The 24045-nt window shown below is 46.4% G+C and overlaps 1 protein-coding gene across 9 annotated transcripts in view; it reads right to left on the bottom strand.

Annotated features, from left to right (window-relative positions):
• Positions 1 to 24045, bottom strand: part of LOC134948960 (phosphatidylinositol-binding clathrin assembly protein-like) — a 340585-nt gene that overhangs the window by 245299 nt on the left and 71241 nt on the right. For all 9 annotated transcript variants that reach the window (XR_010183069.1, XM_063937265.1, XM_063937266.1 and 6 more), the window contains exon 2: positions 11744 to 11886. Coding sequence is in view for 8 of the 9 variants with exons in the window: in XM_063937265.1 (XP_063793335.1) it covers positions 11744 to 11886 (143 nt within the window). In the remaining variant the exon portion in view is untranslated. The remainder of the gene's footprint in view (positions 1 to 11743; positions 11887 to 24045) is intronic.

Below are 24045 nucleotides of genomic sequence, written 5' to 3'. Positions count from 1 at the left end.
GTGTGTGTGTGTGTGTGTGTGTGTGTATATATATATATATATATATATATATATACATACACACATACATATATACACGCACAACAATAGAAGAATTGGCGCCAGGGGATCGCATCAACTCCCACTACTCAAACCCCTAATTGGTTAATACTTTTTTTTTTTTAAATAATAACATGTTCCATCATAAAACATTTATTAAAAACATATTCAAATTAATACAGAGGAGATATATTATTCCACACTTTAAGATGTATGACTCTTTGTTGTGATCCTTCAATCAGTATTAATTTGAATATGTTTTTAATAAATGTTTTATGATGGAACATGTTATTATTTTTTTTTAAAAGTATTAACCAATTAGGGGTTGGAGTAGTGGGAGTTGATGCGACCCCCTGGCGCCAATTCTTCTATTGTTGTATATTCCTCATTTCCAGTCCCTTCTAACAGGGGACTTAGTTGAATCAGGCTGCCTATACCAAATAGCTACGACTTATATAAGGTAAATTTCTGCGCACTCTAGCTGCTGCCTTTAGTGGGATCCTATCCTGGTGTGTCACCACATACACCTGAAAAAAATTACAATAACAAACAGTGGGATAGGAGCCCGCTGGTGGCGCAAGCACTGTGCGGTTACCGTGATGAGTTGCCGCAATGGTCAAATGTCCATAGGAGAACGCTGGAAGAGTCCAAAAACTTGTACCGGGTGAAAGACACTGCACGTTCAGAGGCTTTAAAGAAACCTTTACATGTTTTTTTCTGGGATACTTTGAAGTAAGCACACGTGAGGAGCTTGCTTTTTCCTCAAACACCAGGGTGAACCTTTACAGATAGAAACACACTCGTAAAGCCACCACAGTATAAGGAATCCTGGAAGAAGTCACCTCCTTATTACCCATTGACTCTGGGATTTTATATTGATTCTCTGTATACCATTTGTGTTTTTCTTTCACATATTACCTTATGGACTTGGATCTATATGAGAACCATTAATTAGACGTTTTTGGACTCTTCCAGCGTTCTCCTATGGACATTTGACCATTGCGGCAACTCATCACGGTAACCGCACAGTGCTTGCGCCACCAGCGGGCTCCTATCCCACTGTTTGTTATTGCCTATACCAAATAGTTTACGTACGTATTTATTCAGGGTGACAGGTTTTACAAATTAGCGCAAAGGGAGAGTATTTGTTTGATATATATATATATATATATATATATAATTATTTTTAATTATCATTAATTTTTTTCCCGCCAATTATTTTTTGGAAATGCATGGGTTAATTAACACTTTCTCCCCAAAACACCTGAATGAATGTAAGAAAGATGGATGAGGGGGGGGACACGACTTTTAGGAGACAGATAGTCACATCCTCACCTCAGTAATGTCAGTGGGAATTTCCCACTTTTATGTGGACCACTGTCTGATCCTGCAGAACTCCGTCAGCGGTCAGCCACAGAACACTTCAAGTTGTGTGTGTGGGTTGGCAGGCCACGGGCGGGAGGACAGGACAGCGGAGGACGGATGGGCGTGAGGGTGCACAGTGTGACGTCAGCACATCACACTGCGGCCAGGAACACAGCACAGGGCGGACAGGAGCACAGCACAGGGCGGGCACGAGGGAGCGCGGTGAGACGTCAGCACGTCACATCGGACGGTGCTGGACGGGGCTGCGTCTCAGCAGCGTGACCGTCCATTACCCCCAGGAATTTCATTTTTACCCCATTTGGGGTAATTTACCCCCTTTTCCCCCCAACCACTGATGTAATATGTTTATTGTCTGTGACTCTGAGGCCAATGTATGAAGGGCCTGATTCAGCGATGGACATAAATGCCAAACCAATTGTTAGCGGCTTTGAATTTCCGTCCAATTTGTAGGAGGAACATGCACAACATGTCTCAGTAGAAGACACACCTCCTGCATGTAGCTGCAATCCCAGCACTGCGACCAACGTCGCAAGCTGGGGATCCAACACTGCGATGCAGATTGTGACATGCAGACCCTTGGCTCTATCCTCCCAGAAAACTGGTGCGCAGAACGAACCTTCCATGGCTGCAGCATCCCGATAATCGAGACTCTGCATGCAGCGGGATACCTACGTTTCACTCTGAGGACCTGATGTACTAAGCCCTGAAAAGTGATACATTTCACAGTGATAAAGTACCAACCAAACAGCTCCTGTCATTTTTCAAACCCAGCCTGTACCATGGCAGTTAGGAAGCGATTGGTTGGTACTTTATCACCATGAAATGTATCACTTTTCAGGGCTTAGTACATCTCCCCCTGAATCAGACCAAAAATGGCAGTGGTCATTCAGTACTTGCACAAGCTGTATTGGATGTATTTTTGTATGGGCCTTTAATATGAGGCCTTACTATAGACAATCACATGGCCTCAAGTGGGTACTGCTACCGGGTGGTCTTCAATATGCCGCCGGCCGGGATCCCGACCACCAGCATACCGGCGCCGGGATCCCGACCACGGGCATGCCGACACATTCTCTCTCTTGGGGGTCCACAACCCCCTGGAGGGAGAATAAATAGCGCGCACCGTGCCCGCAGCGTGGCGAGCGCAGTGAGCCCGCAAGGGGCTCATTAGCGCTCGCCGAGCTGTCTGTATGACCCCGGCCACTCATACTACATTCCTGCAATCATGTAGTGTAGGGACTGCCGATGAAGCTGTGAAGGGGCTAGGCAGCTTATCATGTATGTGCAATTATATGTAACAAATATCTCTGAAATTCTATTACCATATAGTTTTCTAATATTATTACAAGTGGTAGTTGGTGTGCAGGGGGTGACGGGGGGGGGGGGGGGGGGGGGGAAGCGAAGCACCCTCCTTTCTGCTTGCTGTGACCGCTCCCCTTTCATGCACCTGATGTACGCTTCCAGAGAGTTATTGAGCAGCTACCACTGTGTTTGTTTAGAAGTACAGAACTCCTCAGATATAAATGCCAGTCAACATTCTCCATTTTTGGTTTATGGGGATTGTACAAAACTGGACAACAGATTTACTATGCTACATCCTAAGCCCATGTGTGTTTTCATCTATATTTCTTTGAGGCGTTTGTAATGAATCTTCCCAAAAATGCAGTTGCCATCACATTATTGAGAGTGTTATCTTTTCTCCTATATGCCTTTATTCCTCATTTCCTTATTTTATTCATTTACAATAAGTGAAAAAAAGGAAACATCCACATTGGTGGATAGTTTCTTCCTCTGAAATCTATATAATAAATTTGCATAGGGGTGGGAAACGGTGTCGGCAGTTACATGACACCAGCATACCGACAATTTATATGCTGACAGGGTAATAATTTTGACACCTGCCCTAATCCACTGGGGTGGTGGCCAGGGCTAACCCCCCCCCCAATAGTGGTGTAGGACCCATTAACACCCCCCCTTCCCCTCACTGGCCTTAACCGTCACCCCGATACATAACTTCCGGTGCTAGGATTCCGAGTAGTGTCGGTACTCACTCGTGGTGGTGTTGGGACACCGAGTGGTGTCTGTCACATGGCCGTCGGCATCCAATGCACCCCCCACCCCCACACCCTTGCAACGGTGTGTATTTTTCCAATACAAGACCCTTCTTAACTTGCATTGTTGACTGGGTATCTTCTTTGGCCAACATTTCTGATAACATTTAGAATATATAGGGGTAAATGCAATTGCGGTTGAATTACGGCTGGAAATCAACCGTTTTTAAATTCGACAGTCAGACACCCTCCCGCCGGGACCCGAATTCGACATATTCAATAAAAAACGGATTCGACAGACCCGCTGTCGAAAAACGGACCAATTGACGATAGTGTGCGTCCTGGATTCGACTTCATAAACGGCACAAAAGTGTGTAAAGAATCCTGAAAAAAAAAATGTGTGGGGTCCCTCCTCCTAAGCATAACCAGCCTCGGGCTCTTTGAGCTGGTCCTGGTTGTAAAAATACGGGGGGGGGGGGGGGAATGACAGGGCGTGTCAACATAGGTAAGTATGGGTGTGTCGGCGTGCATGTATGTAATAAAGTTTTACTATCACGGTGTGCGTGTACTGTTTTTATTTGGGTATTTTTTTGGCAGTAGAACTACAGGTACCAGTGGGCCCGTTTTCCCCCCGCGTGCTGGTACTTGTGGTTCTCCAAGTACCAGCTTGCGGGAGAGGCTTGCTGGGACTTGTAGTTCTGCTACAAAAAACAATATTCTTTATTTTGTCACTTTGCTATCAGCCTCCCATCCGCAGCCCTTGGAAGGGGGGGGACAGCCTCGGGCTTCACCCCTGGCCCTTGGGTGGCTGGAGGGGGGGGGACCCCTTGATTTAAGGGGTCCCCACTCCTCCAGGGTACCCCGGCCAGGGATGACTAGTTGGGGATTTAATGCCACGACCGCAGGGACCGATATAAAAGTGTCCCCCTGCTGTGGCATTATCTCTCTAGCTAGTGGAGCCTGGTGCTGGTGTGAAAAAATAAGATTTTAAACCTACCGGTAAATCTTTTACTCGTAGTCCGTAGAGGATGCTGGGGACTCCGTAAGGACCATGGGGATAGACGGGCTCCGCAGGAGACATGGGCACTTTAAGAAAGACTTTGGATCTGGGTGTGCACTGGCTCCTCCCTCTATGCCCCTCCTCCAGACCTCAGTTAGAGAAACTGTGCCCAGAGGAGACGGACAGTACGAGGAAAGGATTTTAGTTAATCCAAGGGCAAGATTCATACCAGCCACACCAATCACACCGTATAACTTGTGATATACTATCTAGTTAACAGTATGAAAAAACAACATAGCATCGGTCCAAAACCGATGAAACTATAACATAACCCTTATGTAAGCAATAACTATATACAAGTACTGCAGAAGTAGTCCGCACTTGGGACGGGCGCCCAGCATCCTCTACGGACTACGAGAAAAAGATTTACCGGTAGGTTTAAAATCTTATTTTCTCTAACGTCCTAGAGGATGCTGGGGACTCCGTAAGGACCATGGGGATTATACCAAAGCTCCCAAACGGGCGGGAGAGTGCGGATGACTCTGCAGCACCGATTGAGCAACCAGGAGGTCCTCCTCAGCCAGGGTATCAAACTTATAGAACTTTGCAAAGGTGTTTGACCCCGACCAAGTAGCAGCTCGGCACAGCTGTAGTGCCGAGACCCCTCGGGCAGCCGCCCAAGACGAGCCCACCTTCCTAGTGGAATGGGCCATAACCGATTTTGGTAACGGCAATCCTGCCGTAGAATGCGCCTGCTGAATCGTGTTACAGATCCATCGAGCAATAGTCTGCTTTGAAGCGGGAGCGCCAACCTTGTTGGCTGCATACAGGACAAACAGTGCTTCTGTCTTCCTGACTCTAGCCGTTCTGGCCACGTACATTTTCAAAGCCCTGACCACATCAAGGGACTCGGAATCCTCCAAGTCACGCGTAGCCACAGGCACGACAATAGGTTGGTTCATATGAAAAGACGAGACCACTTTAGGTAGGAATTGAGGACAAGTCCGCAATTCCGCCCTATCCATATGGAAAACCAGATAGGGGCTTTTATGTGATAAAGCCGCTAATTCCGAAACTCGCCTAGCCGAAGCCAAGGCTAACAACATGACCACCTTCCAAGTGAGATATTTCAACACCACCGTTTTAAGTGGTTCAAACCAATGTGACTTAAGGAAACTTAACACCACGTTAAGGTCCCAAGGTGCCACCGGAGGTACAAAAGGAGGCTGAATATGCAGTACTCCCTTCACAAACGTCTGTACTTCTGGGAGAGAGGCCAATTCCTTTTGAAAGAAAATGGATAAGGCCGAAATCTGAACCTTAATAGATCCTAATTTTAGGCCCAAATTCACTCCAGCTTGTAGGAAGTGAAGAAAACGGCCCAGATGGAATTCTTCCGTAGGAGCATTCCTGGCCTCACACCAAGAAACATATTTTCGCCATATTCGGTGATAATGTTTTGAGGTCACGTGCTTCCTAGCCTTTATTAGTGTAGGAATGACCTCATCCGGAATACCTTTTTCCGCTAGGATCCGGCGTTCAACCGCCACACCGACAAACGCAGCCGCGGTAAGTCTTGGAACAGACAGGGCCCCTGTTGCAACAGGTCCTGTCTTAGAGGCAGAGGCCACGGATCTTCTGTGAGCATCTCCTGCAGATCCGGATACCAGGTCCTACGTGGCCAATCTGGAACAATGAGGATTGTTCTCACTCCTCTTTTTCTTATTATTCTCAACATCTTGGGTATGAGAGGAAGAGGAGGAAATACATAGACCGACCGGAATACCCACGGTGTCACTAGGGCGTCCACAGCTACCGCCTGAGGGTCTCTTGACCTGGCGCAACACCTTTGTAGCTTTTTGTTGAGACGGGACACCATCATGTCTATTAGGGGCAGTCCCCACTGACTTGCAATCTGCGCGAAGACTTCCTGATGAAGTCCCCACTCTACCGGATGTAGGTCGTGTCTGCGGAGGAAGTCTGCTTCCCAGTTGTCCACTCCCGGAATGAACACTGCTGACAGTGCGCTTACATGATTCTCCGCCCAGCGAAGAATTCTGGTGGCTTCCGCCATCGCCACTCTGCTCCTTGTGCCGCCTTGGCGGTTTACATGAGCTACTGCGGTGACGTTGTCTGACTGGATCAGAACTGGTTGGTCGCGAAGTAATGAATCCGCTTGACGTAGGGCGTTGTATATGGCCCTCAGTTCCAGGATGTTGATGTGGAGACAAGTCTCTTGACTTGACCAAAGACCTTGGAAATTTCTTCCCTGTGTGACAGCTCCCCAACCTCGGAAACTCGCGTCCGTGGTCATCAGGATCCAGTCCTGAATGCCGAACCTGCGGCCCTCTAGGAGGTGAGCACTCTGCAGCCACCACAGGAGAGATACCATGGCTCTGGGGGACAGGGTGATCCGCTGATGAATTTGTAGATGTGACCCGAACCACTTGTCCAGTAGGTCCCATTGGAAAGTCCTCGCATGGAACCTGCCAAAGGGAATGGCTTCGTATGATGCCACCATCTTTCCCAGGACTCGAGTGCAGTGATGCACGGACACCTGTTTTGGCTTCAATAAGTTCCTAACCAGAATCATGAGTTCTTGAGCTTTTTCTGTCGGAAGAAAAACCCTTTTCTGGTCTGTGTCCAGAATCATGCCCAAGAAGGTCAAACGAGATGTAGGATTCAGCTGCGACTTTGGAATATTGAGAATCCAGCCGTGTTGCTGTAACACCTTCAGTGAAAGTGATACGCTTTTCAGCAACTTCTCCCGTGAGCTCACTTTTATGAGGAGATCGTCCAAGTATGGGATAATTGTAACACCCTGCTTGCGCAGGAGCACCATCATTTCCGCCATCACCTTAGTGAAAATCCTCGGGGCCGTGGAAAGCCCAAATGGCAACGTCTGAAATTGGTAATGACAATCCTGTACCGCAAATCTCAGGTACGCCTGATGAGGAGGATATATGGGAACATGCAGGTATGCATCCTTTATGTCCTGAGATACCATAAAATCTCCCCCTTCCAGGCTGGCGATGACCGCTCTTAGTGATTCCATTTTGAACTTGAACCGTTTTAAGTAAAGGTTCAGGGATTTTAAATTCAAAATGGGTCTGACCGAACCGTCCGGTTTCGGGACCACAAACAGAGTTGAGTAGTATCCCTTCCCTCTTTGAAGCAGGGGAACCTCGACCACCAATTGTTGAAGACACAATTTTTTAATCGCATGTAACACTATCTCCCTTTCTAGGGGAAAAGTCGGTAGCTCAGATTTGAAAAACCGGCGAGGGGGCACCTCTTCGAATTTAAGCTTGTATCCCTGAGAAACAATTTCTATTGCCCAGGGTTCCACCTGTGAGTGAACCCAGATGTTGCTGAAAAGTCGAAGACGTGCCCCCACTGGAGCGGACTCCCTCAGGGGAGCCCCAGCGTCATGCTGTGGATTTTGCAGAGGCCGGGGAGGACTTCTGTTCATGGGAACTAGCTGTGTTGTGCAGCTTTTTCCCTCTGCCCTTACCTCTGGCAAGAAAGGACGATCCACGTACTCTTTTGCTTTTATTTGAACGAAAGGACTGCATTTGATAATGAGGCGCTTTCTTAGGTTGTGAGGGAACATAAGGCAAAAAATTAGATTTACCTGCCGTAGCTGTGGAGACGAGGTCCGAGAGGCCTTCTCCAAACAATTCCTCACCCTTGTAAGGTAAAAACTCCATATGCCTCTTTGAGTCGGCATCACCTGTCCACTGTCGGGTCAATAAGACTCGCCTAGCAGAAATAGACATAGCGTTTATTCTGGAACCCAGTAAACTAATGTCTCTTTGAGCATCCCTCATATATAAGACAGCATCTTTTATATGCCCTAGGGTCATTAAAATGGTATCCTTATCTAAGGTCTCAATTTCCGCTGATAAGGAATCTGTCCAGGCTGCTACAGCACTACAAACCCAGGCCGACGCAATTGCCGGTCTGAGTATCGTACCAGAATGTGTGTAAATGGACTTCAAGGTAACCTCCTGCTTGCGGTCAGCAGGATCCTTGAGGGTAGCCGTATCTTGGGATGGCAGCGCTATCTTTTTTGATAAGCGTGTCAATGCTTTGTCTACCCTAGGGGAGGATTCCCACCGTATTCTGTCCTTTGGCGGTAAAGGATACGCCATAAGAATCCTTTTGGGAATCTGCAGTTTTTTTGTCTGGAGTTTCCCAAGCTTTTTCGCATAATTCGTTCAGCTCATGTGAGCATGGAAAGGTGACCTCAGGCTTCTTTCCTTTATACATGTGTACCCTCGTGTCAGGGACAGGGGGTTCCTCAGTGATATGCAAAACATCTTTTATTGCAATAATCATATCGAATACATTTAGCCACTTTTGGCTGTAATTTTGCATCATCGTAGTCGACACTGGAGTCTGAATCCGTGTCGGTATCTGTGTCAACTATTTGGGATAGTGTGTGCTTCTGAGACCCCGACGGTCCCGGCGACATTGGGACAGACATGGTTTGACTCCCTGACTGTTCCCTAGCCTCAGCTTTGTCTAATCTTTTGTGCAATAAATTTACATTAGCACTTAAGACATTCCACATATCCAACCAGTCAGGTGTCGGCGCTGCCGACGGAGACCTTACATTCATACACTCCCCCTCCTCCTTAGGTGAGCCTTCAACCTCAACATGTCGACAAACGCGTACCGATACACAACACACACACAGGGAAACTCTTTTCTGAAGACAGGTTCCCCACCAGGCCCTTTGGAGAGACAGAGAGAGAGTATGCCAGCACACACCCCAGCGCTATATGACCCAGGAAAAACACAGAATGTTTACCCAGTAAGCGCCAATTATATGCCCCCCCCCCCTCTTGAAAACCCTCTGTCACCGTGAGTAAGCAGGGGAGAGTCCGGGGAGAGCTTCCTCTCAGCGCTGTGCTGTGGAGAAAATGGCGCTGGTGAGTGCTGAGGGAGAAGCCCCGCCCCCTCGGTGGCAGGCTTCTGTCCCGCTCAAAATTCTTAAAAACATAGCGGGGGCTCTTTATATACATGTACAGTGCCCAGCTGTACATGTATATATGTACTTTTGCTACAGGAGAGGTTTATATTGCTGCCCAGGGCGCCCCCCCTCTGATTATTTTAGTCAGTAAAAAAAAATATATATATATATTCTTTTAAAAAATATATTAAATAATACTTGTGGCTCCTAATAGACAAACCCAAGTATATAATCCCTTCTAATATAAATAGATATGCTATTAGCAAAAAACAAAAAACAAAAAAAAAAAAAACATGTTTTTAAAAAATTTTATTAGATCCCGCCAGCAAAATGAGGAGGACTGAAATTGACGAAATTACTGTCGAAAAGCACTGTTGTCGAATCGACATTCTTCAATTGAATATACTTTTGTCGAAAAGCCGCATTTTTACCATTGCAAGCATGTCGAATTTGACAACTGTCGAATTGCAAAAAGTCGAATTTGAAACGGACGTTTTTTGTCGAAAAGTACTGTATTGCATTGTCGAATCATTTTTGTGTGTCGAAAATGCCCCGTTTTTCGACATTTGCAGCAATTCGACCGCAATTGCATATGGCCCATAGCTTTTTGAGCTGGGGACGTCATCTCTTTAAATTAGATACACTTGCCAGCAAACAATAAAAAACCAATACAAGAAGTTAATTTGGAAATTTCAAAATAGATCCACTTCAGGACCATGCCTCCAGTTAAGCTAGGTTAAAACCTGGTCTTCAGTGCCACCATTCTACAGACACAGTGTTTTCTACTCTCCACTGGGATACCAAAAATCTCACCACTTTCCCCAGCATTCCAGTCGCAGTACAATTATACAGTGCAGAGGTTCACGTAATGAAGTGACTGGCAGTGTGCAAGGACTAGGGAAAACCCCTTAACCCATGCTCCTGCCGAGAATGGAAGGTGACCCGAGGGATAGGGGTGAAGGTTGGCAAAGTACAAACGGCTCCTCAAGTAGTAAAAATAAATAAATCTTGAACGGCAAGGATCATTTAGAACTGTTCCTAGACAGCAGCAACTGGCATGAGCAGAGTCCCAGAAAATTGATCCATCAGACTTCTGTAGCCTTATATGTGAACATGTGTGCCACACGCAGCTGAACGCACGTATTATATGCTAAGAGACCAAAGCAGAATAGAACATATACACATTATGTTGTACATTACTGTAGGGGCAACACAACATGCAGTGTATAAATAGTAATTATTGAAAACCATAATAAAGACCAAAACAAAAACAGTAACTAAGTCAGTAATAACAGCAACAACTATTGTCAGTAAGGCCTCACACACAGCTGTTCATTTTAATAGTTCAAATACTTGATGCCTGTTTAACGCAGATTGTTCAGAAAATAAACTAATACCTTGTGCACACTTGCACACACTTTCTAATAAGAATTTACTTTGCTTGAATTTTGAAATTTGCAGTGTTTAGAGCCTTTAACACTAACATATAATATGGTTCTTAAGAGAAGGCTGTTAAAAAAACAAAAAACCATCAAAACACAAAAAAAATAGTGATGAGCGGATTCGGTTTTACTCGGTTCTCAAAACCGAATCTTATTGGCTATCCAAAACACGTGACATCAGTGAGCCAATAAGATTCGGTTTTGAGAACCGAGTAAAACCGAGTAAAACCGAATCCGCTCATCACTAAAAAAAATACACACTACGCGCAGGGGCATATTAACAGATGAGGGGGCAGACTCTCTACAGCACAGGTCTCCGGAAACATGGTACCCACCATGTTCCGGCGACTAAGAACTAGTGTGCATGTGCGGCAGCCGTTTTCTCTGCGAGTTTTGTTGCAGCACAGATGCGGGACTCCAGAAAGGTACGTAATTAACATGTGCAGTGTGTGCAATGTGGGCCCCTCTGGAACCGGATGGACGAATGCACCGCACACACTGCACCCATTATTATAGATACACCAATGACTACGCTGCAAGGAAGCTTTGAGAACACATCTCAAAAACGTTGTTAAAAAGGCCAAAACAGTATTGTACAAGCTCTAAATAGCCATTTTTCACCAAAATTATTATATGGGCCGATTCAATTCAGCAAATGCCCGACTGAGCACATACCTGCCATATACGGTGGTGTCAACATTACAAGATTTTCAGAATGGCGCATTGTGCTGAACTGAATTCCCCCATAGAGAAAAGTTGAAAAAGTTCCACTGAGGCATTTTGAAAACATTTACAAAAGTAGTTTATCCACCTTCACAAAAAGACATGGCAGTTGAACGGTCCTTACCTCATTACCATACATCATAAGGTGATGTGTTGTGATCAGGGCTTTGAAAACTACAACCCAGCTACCATTGGCAGTCCTTTCAAAAAGTGTGTCAGCAAGTTGTGGTATATTAACGTTCATTTCATTTGTACACTGGATAAGATCTGTAAAAAAAAAAAAAAAAAAACAATTGTAGTTTAATGCACTATATAATAATATAACAAGATATCCAAGACACAAAGGAAATAAAAAACATACAGCTTAAAGGACACAATACAATAATCATATTGTAATAAAATACTAAAAGTACTCAACTGTATTAGTTATATTAGAACAATTTATAAAATGGATACTGACTTTTTCTACTGAAATGCTATTTCTACATGTCGGGATTCATCACGTTATCTGATCCCACAATATGATATTCAAATTGCATGCTGTATCAATGTATATTCTGTATGGAAAATGTTATTTGTAAAACTGTATGACCTGAGTCGGGAAATCTGGATTGTAAAAGGAAATGTATGCACCGGCATAGCGAACGGTGGGGTGGGCACCATATCGCATCGTGTGTTGGGACCGCCCGATATGTCAGCCCTCGGTTGCATCGTTGGTACACATCATATAGTGTGTGGGGGCCTTTAGGCTCTAAACAGAAAGAAACAAGCAAATAAGGGGCACCTGCTTGTTTGACTGGGAAAACCCTAGGTTATGAGCATACAATCAATTCTGGTATTAAGAGTTATTCTGAAATTAAAACATAATTTATAGTTCTGATTTTCTGTGTTCTTAGACCTATGGCCTGGAGAGGCATATGCTGATTTTTAAAGTGTATATATTAGGAGTGGAACCAAAGTCGGTGGTGGTGGAAGACTGATTTGTTTAATAGTTAAGATAATTTGAAAAAAGCACCAACTTGGAAGTAGTTCTGAGTACGGACATGTGTGTGATACAACTGTTTGCAAAAAGTTAATTTAAGAAAAGTAACCGGACATAGAAATACAGTAGAAGTAACTACTGTAAATAAGCTTTTATAAACAAATGGAAAGTAAAAGAAACTTAGATATGTCCACTTACATCTAGCCTCCTAGTGTTAAACAGCCCTTCTAGTCACACGAGCATCTTTTCGTGCGACTTTTTTCATTAAAAATGTATCTTTTCCACAAAACTAATAAGAATTGCTATGCTACAGTGTTTTCCTAGAAAACACTAATGTAGCATTTTGTATGCAGATACAGACGCGGTTGCATGCAGAATACAAGCTTGACATATATCATTTTAAACATCAGAGTCTGCTTGTGTGTCTTATACACATAGCAATGTGAACAAGACAAATTTTCGGTCGGAAGAAAAAAAAAAAAAAAAAAAAAAAAGACTCCCGACGCTAACGAAGTTGCAGAGAACCTGTTAGCTCCCTCACGCTAAGCATCTCCCGCTGCGTGACGTATTGAGGCAAGATGCATGAGGACACATCTGGAAGTTCTATAGGCAGAGAGGAAGAAAGAGGATGGCAAAGTTAAAATCTGAAAATCATGAATGTTACGTTTTCCCATCTGACGAGCTGCAACACTTAATAAAAACATCAGTCTTCGGACAGAGAAAATACCAACATTTTACAACAGCCCAGTGAGGGACAAATGGTCATTAAACCTGACTATGGCTATATTTATATATCATCAGTACAGAACAAAAACTAATCAAGTTTACCCATCTGGTTTATGACAGCGCTACTATCAACTATCACAAGAGGATAGGTCTAACATCATCCAGCCCATATGTGTTGTCACGTGAGTGTAGATTGGCTATATTTACTTCTCTCACTTCAATATGCATGCAGGGGATGCAATTAAATTGCCGGCAGACAGGATCCCAGTTAACATGGGCTATTCCCGCTCGTGGGTGTCCACGACACCCATACAGTGTGAAAAGAACCTGTTGCGAGCACAGAAAGCCACCGAGACTGCAGCGTGGCAAGCGCAGCGAGCCCGCAAGGGGACTCTCTGCATTCACCCCGTTGCCAGCATACTGACATCAAGCATGCCGTTGTCTGTATATGGACGGCTGGCATCCTGACAGTCTGTAATTCATACTGATCCCGCATGCAGATTACAGTTTGCATGGATATCATATCTCCCAACTGTCACACCAATCTGCACGTGTCATACTCACAAGAATTTGAAAAATAAGATTTTACTCACCGGTAAATCTATTTCTCGTAGTCCGTAGTGGATGCTGGGAACTTCGTAAGGACCATGGGGAATAGACGGACTCCGCAGGAGACTGGGCACTCTAAAAGAAAGATTAGGTACTATCTGGTGTGCACTGGCTCCTCCCTCTATGCCCCTCCTCCAGACCTCAGTTAGGATACTGTGCCCGGAAGAGCTGACACAATAAGGAAGGATTTTGAATCCCGGGTAAGACTCATACCAGCCACACCAATCACACCGTATAACTCGTGATACTATACCCAGTTAACAGTATGAAATATAACTGAGCCTCTCAACAGATGGCTCAACAATAACCCTTTAGTTAGGCAATAACTATATACAAGTATTGCAGACAATCCGCACTTGGGATGGGCGCCCAGCATCCACTACGGACTACGAGAAATAGAATTACCGGTGAGTAAAATCTTATTTTCTCTGACGTCCTAGTGGATGCTGGGAACTCCGTAAGGACCATGGGGATTATACCAAAAGCTCCCAAACGGGCGGGAGAGTGCGGATGACTCTGCAGCACCGAATGAGAGAACGCAAGGTCCTCCTCAGCCAGGGTATCAAATTTGTAGAATTTTGCAAACGTGTTTGCCCCTGACCAAGTTGCAGCTCGGCAAAGTTGTAAAGCCGAGACCCCTCGGGCAGCCGCCCAAGATGAGCCCGCCTTCCTTGTGGAATGGGCTTTTACCGATTTAGGATGCGGCAATCCAGCCGCAGAATGCGCCAGCTGAATTGTGTTACAAATCCAGCGAGCAATAGTCTGCTTAGAAGCAGGGGCACCTATTTTGTTGGGTGCATACAGGATAAAAAACGAGTCAGTTTTCCTGACTCCAGCCGTCCTGGAAATATACATTTTTAAGGCCCTGACTACGTCCAGAAACTTGGAATCTTCCAAGTCCCTAGTAGCCGCAAGCACTACAATAGGTTGGTTCAAGTGAAAAGCTGATACCACCTTAGGGAGAAACTGGGGACGAGTCCTCAATTCTGCCCTATCCATATGGAAAATCAGATAAGGGCTTTTACATGACAAAGCCGCCAATTCTGACACACGCCTGGCCGAAGCCAAGGCCAATAACATGACCACTTTCCACGTGAGATATTTCAGATCCACAGTTTTAAGTGGCTCAAACCAATGTGATTTCAGGAAACTCAACACCACGTTGAGATCCCACGTGCCACAGGAGGCACAAAAGGGGGCTGAATATGTAGCACTCCCTTTACAAAAGTCTGAACTTCAGGCAGTGAAGCCAGTTCTTTCTGGAAGAAAATCGACAGAGCCGAAATCTGGACCTTAATGGAACCCAATTTTAGGCCCATAGTCACTCCCGACTGTAGGAAGTGCAGAAAACGACCCAGCTGAAATTCCTCTGTTGGGGCCTTCCTGGCCTCACACCACGCAACATATTTTCGCCAAATACGGTGATAATGGTTTGCGGTTACTTCTTTCCTGGCTTTTATCAGCGTAGGAATGACTTCCTCCGGAATGCCCTTTTGCTTTAGGATCCGGAATTCAACCGCCATGCCGTCCAACGCAGCCGCGGTAAGTCTTGGAACAGACAGGGCCCCTGCTGTAGCAGATCCTGTCGGAGCGGTAGAGGCCATGGGTCCTCTGATATTATTTCTGTAAGTTCTGGGTACCAAGCTCTTCTTGGCCCATCCGGAACCACGAGTATCGTTCTTACTCCTCGTTTTCTTATTATTCTCAGTACCTTTGGTATGAGAGGCAGAGGAGGGAATACATAAACCGACTGGTACACCCACGGTGTCACTAGAGCGTCCACAGCTATTGCCTGAGGGTCCCTTGACCTGGCGCAATATCTAGTTTTTTGTTTAGGCGGGACGCCATCATGTCCACCTGTGGCCTTTCCCAACGGTTTACCAACAGTTGGAAGACTTCTGGATGAAGTCCCCACTCTCCCGGGTGTCAGTCGTGTCTGCTGAGGAAGTCTGCTTCCCAGTTGTCCACTCCCGGAATGAACACTGCTGACAGTGCTAAGACGTGATTTTCCGCCCATCGGAGAATCCTTGTGGCTTCTGCCATCGCCATCCTGCTTCTTGTGCCGCCCTGTCGGTTTACATGGGCGACTGCCGTGATGTTGTCTGATTGGATCAGTACCGGCTGGTTTTGAAGCAGAGGCCTTGCCAGACTTAGGGCATTGTAAATGGCCCTCAGTTCCAGAATATTTATGTGTAGGGACGACTCCTGACTTGACCAAAGTCCTTGGAAATTTCTTCCCTGTGCGACTGCCCCCCAGCCTCGAAGGCTGGCATCCGTGGTTACCAGGACCCAGTCCTGTATGCCGAATCTGCGGCCCTCTTGAAGATGAGCACTCTGCAGCCACCACAGTAGAGATACCCTGGTCCTTGGAGACAGGGTTATCAGCCGATGCATCTGAAGATGCGATCCCGACCACTTGTCCAAGAGGTCCCACTAAAAGGTTCTTGTATGGAACCTGGCGAATGGAATTTTGCTTCGTAAGAAGCTACCATTTTTCCCAGGACTCGTGTGCAGTGATGCACCGATACCTGTTTTGGTTTCAGGAGGTCTCTGACTAGAGATGACAGCTCCTTGGCTTTCTCCTGCGGGAGAAACACTTTTTTCTGTTCTGTGTCCAGAACCATCCCCAGGAACAGTAGGCGTGTGGAAGGAACCAGCTGTGACTTTGGAATGTATAGAATCCATCCGTGCTGTTGTAGCACTTCCCGAGATAGTGCTACTCCGACCAACAACTGCTCCTTGGACCTCGCCTTTATAAGGAGATCGTCCAAGTACGGGATAATTAAAACTCCCTTTTTTCGAAGGAGTATCATCATTTCTGCCATTACCTTGGTAAAGACCCTCGGTGCCGTGGACAGTCCAAACGGCAGTGTTTGGAATTGGTAATGGCAATCCTGTACCACAAATCTGAGGTACTCCTGGTGAGGATGGTAAATGGGGACATGTAGGTAAGCATCCTTGATGTCCAGGGATACCATGTAATACCCCTTCTCCAGGCTTGCAATAACCGCCCTGAGCAATTCCATCTTGAACTTGAATTTTTTTATGTATGTGTTCAAGGATTTCAAATTTAAAACGGGTCTCACTGAACCGTCCGGTTTCGGTACCACAAACAGTGTGGAATAGTAACCCCGTCCTTGTTGAAGTAGGGGCACCTTGACTATCACCTGCTGGAAATACAGCTTGTGAATTGCCTCTAGCACAGCCTCCCTGCCTGAGGGAGTTGTCGGCAAGGCAGATTTGAGGAAAACGGCGGGGGGGAGACGCCTCGAATTCCAGCTTGTACCCCTGAGATACTACTTGAAGGATCCAGGGATCCACCTGTGAGCGAGCCCACTGATCGCTGAAATTTTTGAGGCGGCCCCCCACCGTACCTGGCTACGCCTGTGGAGCCCCCGCGTCATGCGGTGGACTCAGAGGAAGCGGGGGAAGAATTTTGATTCTGGGAACTGGCTGACTGGTGCAGCTTTTTCCCTCTTCCCTCGTCTCAGTGCAGAAAGGAAGCGCCTTTGACCCACTTGCTTTTCTGAAGCCGAAAGGACTGTACCTGATAATACAGTGCTTTTCTTAGGCTGTGAGGAAACCTGAGGTAAAAAAATTTCTTCCCAGCTGTTGCTGTGGATACGAGGTCCCAGAGACCATCCCCAAACAATTCCTCACCCTTATAAGGCTCTATGTGCCTTTTAAAGTCAGCATCACCTGTCCAGTGTCGGGTCTCTAATACCCTCCTGACAGAATGGACATTGCATTAATTCTGGATGCCAGCCGGCAAAATATCCCTCTGTGCATCCCTCATATATAAGACGACGTCTTATGTTCGCAAAATAGTATCCCTGTTTGACAGGGTTACAGACCACGCTGCAGCAGCACTATCTGCAGGTCTCAGTCTAGTACCTGAGTGTGTAAATACAGACTTCAGGCTAGCCTCCTGCTATTTATCAGCAGGTACCTTCAAAGTGGCCGTATACTAAGACGGCAGTGCCACCTTTTTTGACAAACGTGTGAGCGCCTTATCCACCCTAGGGGATATCTCCCAGCGTAACTTATCCTCTGGCGGGAAAGGGTACGCCATCAGTAACTTTTTAGAAATTACCAGTTTCTTATCGGGGGAACCCACGCTTTTTCACACTTCATTCACGCATTTGATGGGGGAACAAAACACTGCCTGCTTTTTCTCCCCACACATAAAACCCTTTTTTAGTGGTACTTGGGTTAATGTCAGAAATGTGTAACACATTTTTTATTGCCGGGATCATGTAACGGATGTTCCTAGTGGATTGTGTATATGTCTCAACCTCGTCGACACTGGAGTCAGACTCCGTGTCGACATCTGTGTCTGCCATCTGAGGGAGCGGGCGTTTTTGAGCCCCTGATGGCCTTTGAGACGCCTGGGCAGGTGCGGGCTGAGAAGCCGGCTGTCCCATAGCTGTTACGTCATCCAGCCTTTTATGTAAGGAGTTGACACTGTCGGTTAATACCTTCCACCTATCCATCCACTCTGGTGTCGGCCCACAGGGGGCGACATCCCATTTATCGGCATCTGCTCCGCCTCCACATAAGCCTCCTCATCAAACATGACGACACAGCCGTACCGACATACCGCACACACACAGGGAATGCTCTGACTGAGGACAGGACCCCACACAGCCCTTTGGGGAGACAGAGAGAGAGTATGCCAGCACACACCAGAGCGCTATATAATGTAGGGATAAACACTATCACTGAGTGAATTTTCCCCAATAGCTGCTTGTATAAACCATATTGCGCCTAAATTTAGTGCCCCCCCTCTCTTTTTAACCCTTTGAGCCTGAAAACTACAGGGGAGAGCCTGGGGAGCTGTCTTCCAGCTACACTGTGAAGAGAAAATGGCGCCAGTGTGCCGAGGGAGATAGCTCCGCCCCTTTTTCGCAGACTTTTCTCCCGCTTTTTTATGGATTCTGGCAGGGGTAATTATCACATATATAGCCTCTGGGGCTATATATTGTGATTATTTTGCCAGCCAAGGTGTTTTTATTGCTGCTCAGGGCGCCCCCCCCCCCCCAGCGCCCTGCACCCTCAGTGACCGGAGTGTGAAGTGTGTATGAGGAGCAGTGGCGCACAGCTGCAGTGCTGTGCGCTACCTTGGTGAAGACTGAAGTCTTCTGCCGCCGATTTTCCGGACCATCTTCATGCTTCTGGCTCTGTAAGGGGGACGGCGGCGCGGCTCCGGGAACGAACACCAAGGACGGGTCCTGCGGTCGATCCCTCTGGAGCTAATGGTGTCCAGTAGCCTAAGAAGCCCAAGCTAGCTGCAAGCAGGTAGGTTCGCTTCTTCTCCCCTTAGTCCCTCTGTTGCCAGCAGGTCTCACTGTAAAATAAAAAACCTAACATATACTTTCTTTCTAGGAGCTCAGGAGAGCCCCTAGTGTGCATCCAGCTCGGCCGGGCACAGAAATCTAACTGAGGTCTGGAGGAGGGGCATAGAGGGAGGAGCCAGTGCACACCAGATAGTACCTAATCTTTCTTTTAGAGTGCCCAGTCTCCTGCGGAGCCCGTCTATTCCCCATGGTCCTTACGGAGTTCCCAGCATCCACTAGGACGTCAGAGAAAAGAGGTCTACGCATCACCAAGCAAACCGATCACCAACTAACGATATATATGCTAGCAATTCATAAATAAAAATAAGATTTTAATTACCTACCGTTAAATCCTTTTCTCGTAGTCCGTAGGGGATATTGGGATGGTCTTAGTATCATGGGATATAGTGGGGTCCACTGGAGCCTTGGCACTTTAAAAAATCTTCAGAATGCTGGTTCCTCCCTTCTATGCCTCCACCTACAGACTCAGTTTAGAAAAATGTGCCCGAGGAGACTGACATACTGACAGAGGATGAAACTATAGACAAGAAAAGTGGTGAGATAACGAACCAGCACAAGCACAGCGAGAAACAGCATTACGCAACCATAACCGGAAAACAGGGATAGCAACAGCTAAACCAACAACATTCACACAAGAACAACTGCTTGTTTTCACTAACGTCCTAGGGGATACTGGGATGGTCTTCGTACCATGGGAAAGTCCCAAAGCTCCAAGACTGGGTGGGAGAGTGCGGAGACCACTGCAGACCAAACTGAAGGTCCTCTGAAGCCAACGTATCAAACTTGTAAAACTTTACAAATGTATTTGTTCCAGACCAGGTTGCAGCTCTGCAGAGCTGCAAGGCAGAAACACCCCAGGCAGTTGCCCAAGACAAACCTATTGACCTAGTAGAGCGGTCCTGAATAGATTTCGGCAACGGCAAGGCCGTCAAAAAATAAGCCAGCTGTATCGCAAGCCTAATCCAGCGTTCAATCAACTGCCTAGAAGCAGGACAGCCAATTTTTTGGGCATCATATAAAACAAAAAGAGAGTCAGACTTCCTGTGACTAGCCGTCCTTTTGACATAGATCCTCAGAGCACAAACCACATCCAAGGACTTCGGAGCAATAGCCGAATCAGTGATGACTGGAATCACTATCGGCTGGTTGATATGGAAAGCCGATACCACCTTAGGCAAGAATCTTTGCCGAGTCCTGAGCTCCGCTCGATCCTCATGAAACACCAGGTAAGGGCTTTTATAGGATAAGGCCCCCAACTCCGAAACACGCTTCGCCTAAGCCAGGGCCAGTAACATGACAGTCTTCCACGTCAGATACTTCAGATCCACCTTGTGCAGTGGTTCAAACCAGTCCGATTGGAGAAATGTCCGAACCAAGTTGAGATCCCATGGCGCCGTGGGAGGGACAAATGGTGGTTGGATATGAAGAACATCCTTCAAGTAGGTCTGAACTTCCGGAATATTAGCCAATTGTTTCTGGAAGAAAATGGACAAAGCCGAAATCTGCACCTTAAGGGAACCTTGACGCTGGCCCACGTCCACACCTGCTTGCAGGAAGCGCAAGAAACATCCCAGATTAAAATCGGTAGTTGAACACTTTTGATCTTCACACCAAGAAACATATATATCCATATGCAATGGTAATGTTTCGACATGACTGCCTTCCTTGCATGAATTATCGTAGAAACAACCTTGCCTGGAATCCCTTTCCTGGCTAAAATCTCCCCTTCACCTTCCATGCCGTTAAACGTAGCCAAGATAATTCAGGATAGACGAACGGCCCCTGTTGAAGAAGATATTCCCGTAGCGGTAGGTGCCAGGGCTCTTCTACCGACATTTTCAGGAGACCTTCATACCTGGCCCTGCATGGCCAATCTGGAGCAAATTGGAACCCTTTCCCGCCTTATCCTTTTGAGAACTCTGGGAATTAGATGAATTGGCAGGGGGGGGGGGGCTGGAACAGTAGCGCAGAAGCTTCTTGTTGAATCGGGAAGCCATCAGATCGATGTGCGGGCAAGCCCTACCGATGAATCAACTGTTAAATTACTTGGGGATTCCCCATTCCCCCGGATGCAGGTCGTGCCTACTGAGGAAATCTGCTTCCCAGTTGTCTACTCCCGGAATGAAGATGGCCGATATGGCCCTGGCATTTCGTTCCGGCCAAAGGAGTATCTTGGATACCTCGCTCATCACAGCTCTTCTTTTTGTTCTTCCTTGCCGGTTACGTACGCCACCGCCGTGGCGTTGTCCGACTGTACTTGAATGGCCTGATTCCGCAGAAGATACGCGGCCTGTAGAAGGGCATTGTAAATTGCTCAGAGTTCCAGAATATTGATCAGAAGCGAGGTTTCCTGAGTTGACCACCTTCCTTTGAATTGAGCCCCTTGGGTCATTGCTCCCCAACCTCTGAGGCTCACATACGTGGTTAACAGAATCCAATCACGAATTCCAAAGGATTGACCCTCCACCAGGTGGGAGGTCTGCAACAACCACAGTAAGGAAATCCTGACCTTCGGTGACAGACGTATCATCCGATGTATATGCAGAGGAGATCCCGACCATTTGTCCAGTAGATCCAGCTGGAAGGGTTGCGCATGTATTCGTCCATACGGAATCGCCTCGTAAGAGGCCACCATTTTCCCCAATAAGCGTATGCACAAATGTACAGAGATCTTGTTTGGCCTCAGGATAGACCAACCCATTGCCTGGACTGCCTTTGCCTTGTCCGCAGTCATTTCCAGGAACTAAAGTTTCTGCATCGGTTCAAGGTGGGATTTCTGCAGATTTAAAATCCAACTATGATCTGTGAGTAGTCGTGTTGTGAGGTTGATGCTGTCTTTCAAACGTTGTATGGACAGCGCCTTTATTAGGTGTTCGTCCAGGTAGGGAACGACATTTACTCCCTGTTTTCGGAGCAGCAGCATCATCTCTGCCATCACCTTCATGTACACCCTCGGTGCCGTTGAGAGGCCAAAGGGTAGAGCCTGGAACTGGTAGCGACTGTCCTGCAGAACAAAACGTAGATAAGCCTGATGAGACGGCCATATAGGGATGTGTACAGATGGAGCCTCGCTCATCTATGCAGTCTATGATGTTACGCCAGATCACGGAGTCTCAGCCTGCTTGGGCGCAAGGTGGCGTGCCTAGTTGTAGGGAGGCTCACGAGCTTATCATGGCGTTTGGTGAGTGTAATACCTGTGATCATCCACCAGATGTCATTTTTAAAATCACCATTGTGCATACGAGTGGTCTCCATTGAAATACAGTACACTATAGCACAAGAACTACTTTACTGTACACTGTATGGGCAATGCTGTACGCACGTATCATTATGCTATTTAAAATACACTGCGGCAATGAGATCACGTAGACAAACCAATAAATAAAAATAGTCTATACAGACGCAAACTAACGTGTTAAAGCAATGGTCCCTTGACGTTAGGTTTATGTGAGCTATTAAATAAAATTAAAATGGGCTCAAAGCTTAATATCTCAGGTTCAGAGATCCAATTGGCTGAGAAACAGGTTGGTATGGAAGGGGAGACAATAAGCTACGAGAGGATACCGACCCCAAGTTTGTGTAGCCAACGCAAGCCTAACGGCAAGCATCAGAACCCATGGTGGGTCTGAATTAACGGGCCCATTATAGCCTATAGGAAAATGGGTCCACTTTGCACACGATATCTCCGGTTCTGGGTGTCCCAGAGAATCGAGACCAGTACCATACGAAAGAGGAGAATCTTGGCTTTCAGGGCAGACCAGCCACTAGTTTATGTGACACAGCAAAGGGAAACGGCAATCAACCGTGTGTCAGGTACCCTCCAATTGTCCTACCAGCTTGCACGGGGTGCAGGGTTTATGTCTAGATAGAAAATACTGTACAGAGACACTAAACATGGTGTTTTGGCATCCAGGAACTTAGGGAGGAGCTTTTACCTCTCCCCATTATACTTATAAAAGATAACACTTGCCGCTGTAGCCTTTAGAGCACAGTACGTTACAAGCAGTTAATTCTACTTAGTACTCAAATAGAAAATACTGTACAGAGAAGCTAAGCACAGTGTTTTAGCATCCAGGAACTTAGGGTGGAGCTTTTAGCTCTGCCCACTATACTTCTAAAGATAACGCTTGCCGCTGTAGCCTTTAGAGCGTCTCATAAAGTTTGCAGATTCCTGAATATGTTGCAGTAGTGTGATAATCTCCGTTTGAGGCAGAGTGTCTAACCTGTCCAGTATATTACCAGACCATTTGACAATGGCCCTTGTAATCCATCCACAAGCAATTGTGGGTCTGTGAGCCACTCCCACTGCTGTATAGATGGAATTGAGAGTAGTCTCAATTTTCCTATCAGCAGGTTCTTTTAAGGAAATAGCTCCAGGTACAATCAGTACCGTCTTCCATGACAGCCTAGACACTGAAGTATCCACTGCAGATGGAGTTTCCCAAACATTCCTATCCTCCTGGGGAAAAGTAAAGGACTAAAGCAGCCCCTTAGGTACTTGAAACTTCTTGCCAGGGTTAACCCACTGATTTTTAAAGAGTGTGTTTAACTCCTTTGAGAACGGAAAGGTAACAGTAGATTTTGGTTTTACATTAAAACACAACTCCTCCACTGTTTCTGTCTCCTTATCAGGGATATTAAGGACCTCCCTAATAGAACATATAAGGGCTTCCATACCCTGAGACAGAGTACCATCCCCCATATCCACCTCCATTTCCCCCCTCTTCCAAATCTGGCATTTCATCCTCATAG

The sequence above is a fragment of the Pseudophryne corroboree genome, chromosome 8 (genome assembly GCF_028390025.1).
Source record: "Pseudophryne corroboree isolate aPseCor3 chromosome 8, aPseCor3.hap2, whole genome shotgun sequence".
Taxonomy (NCBI): Eukaryota; Metazoa; Chordata; class Amphibia; order Anura; family Myobatrachidae; genus Pseudophryne; species Pseudophryne corroboree.
Note: the sequence above shows the minus strand (reverse complement) of the source record. Positions and strands in the feature narration are given on the sequence as shown.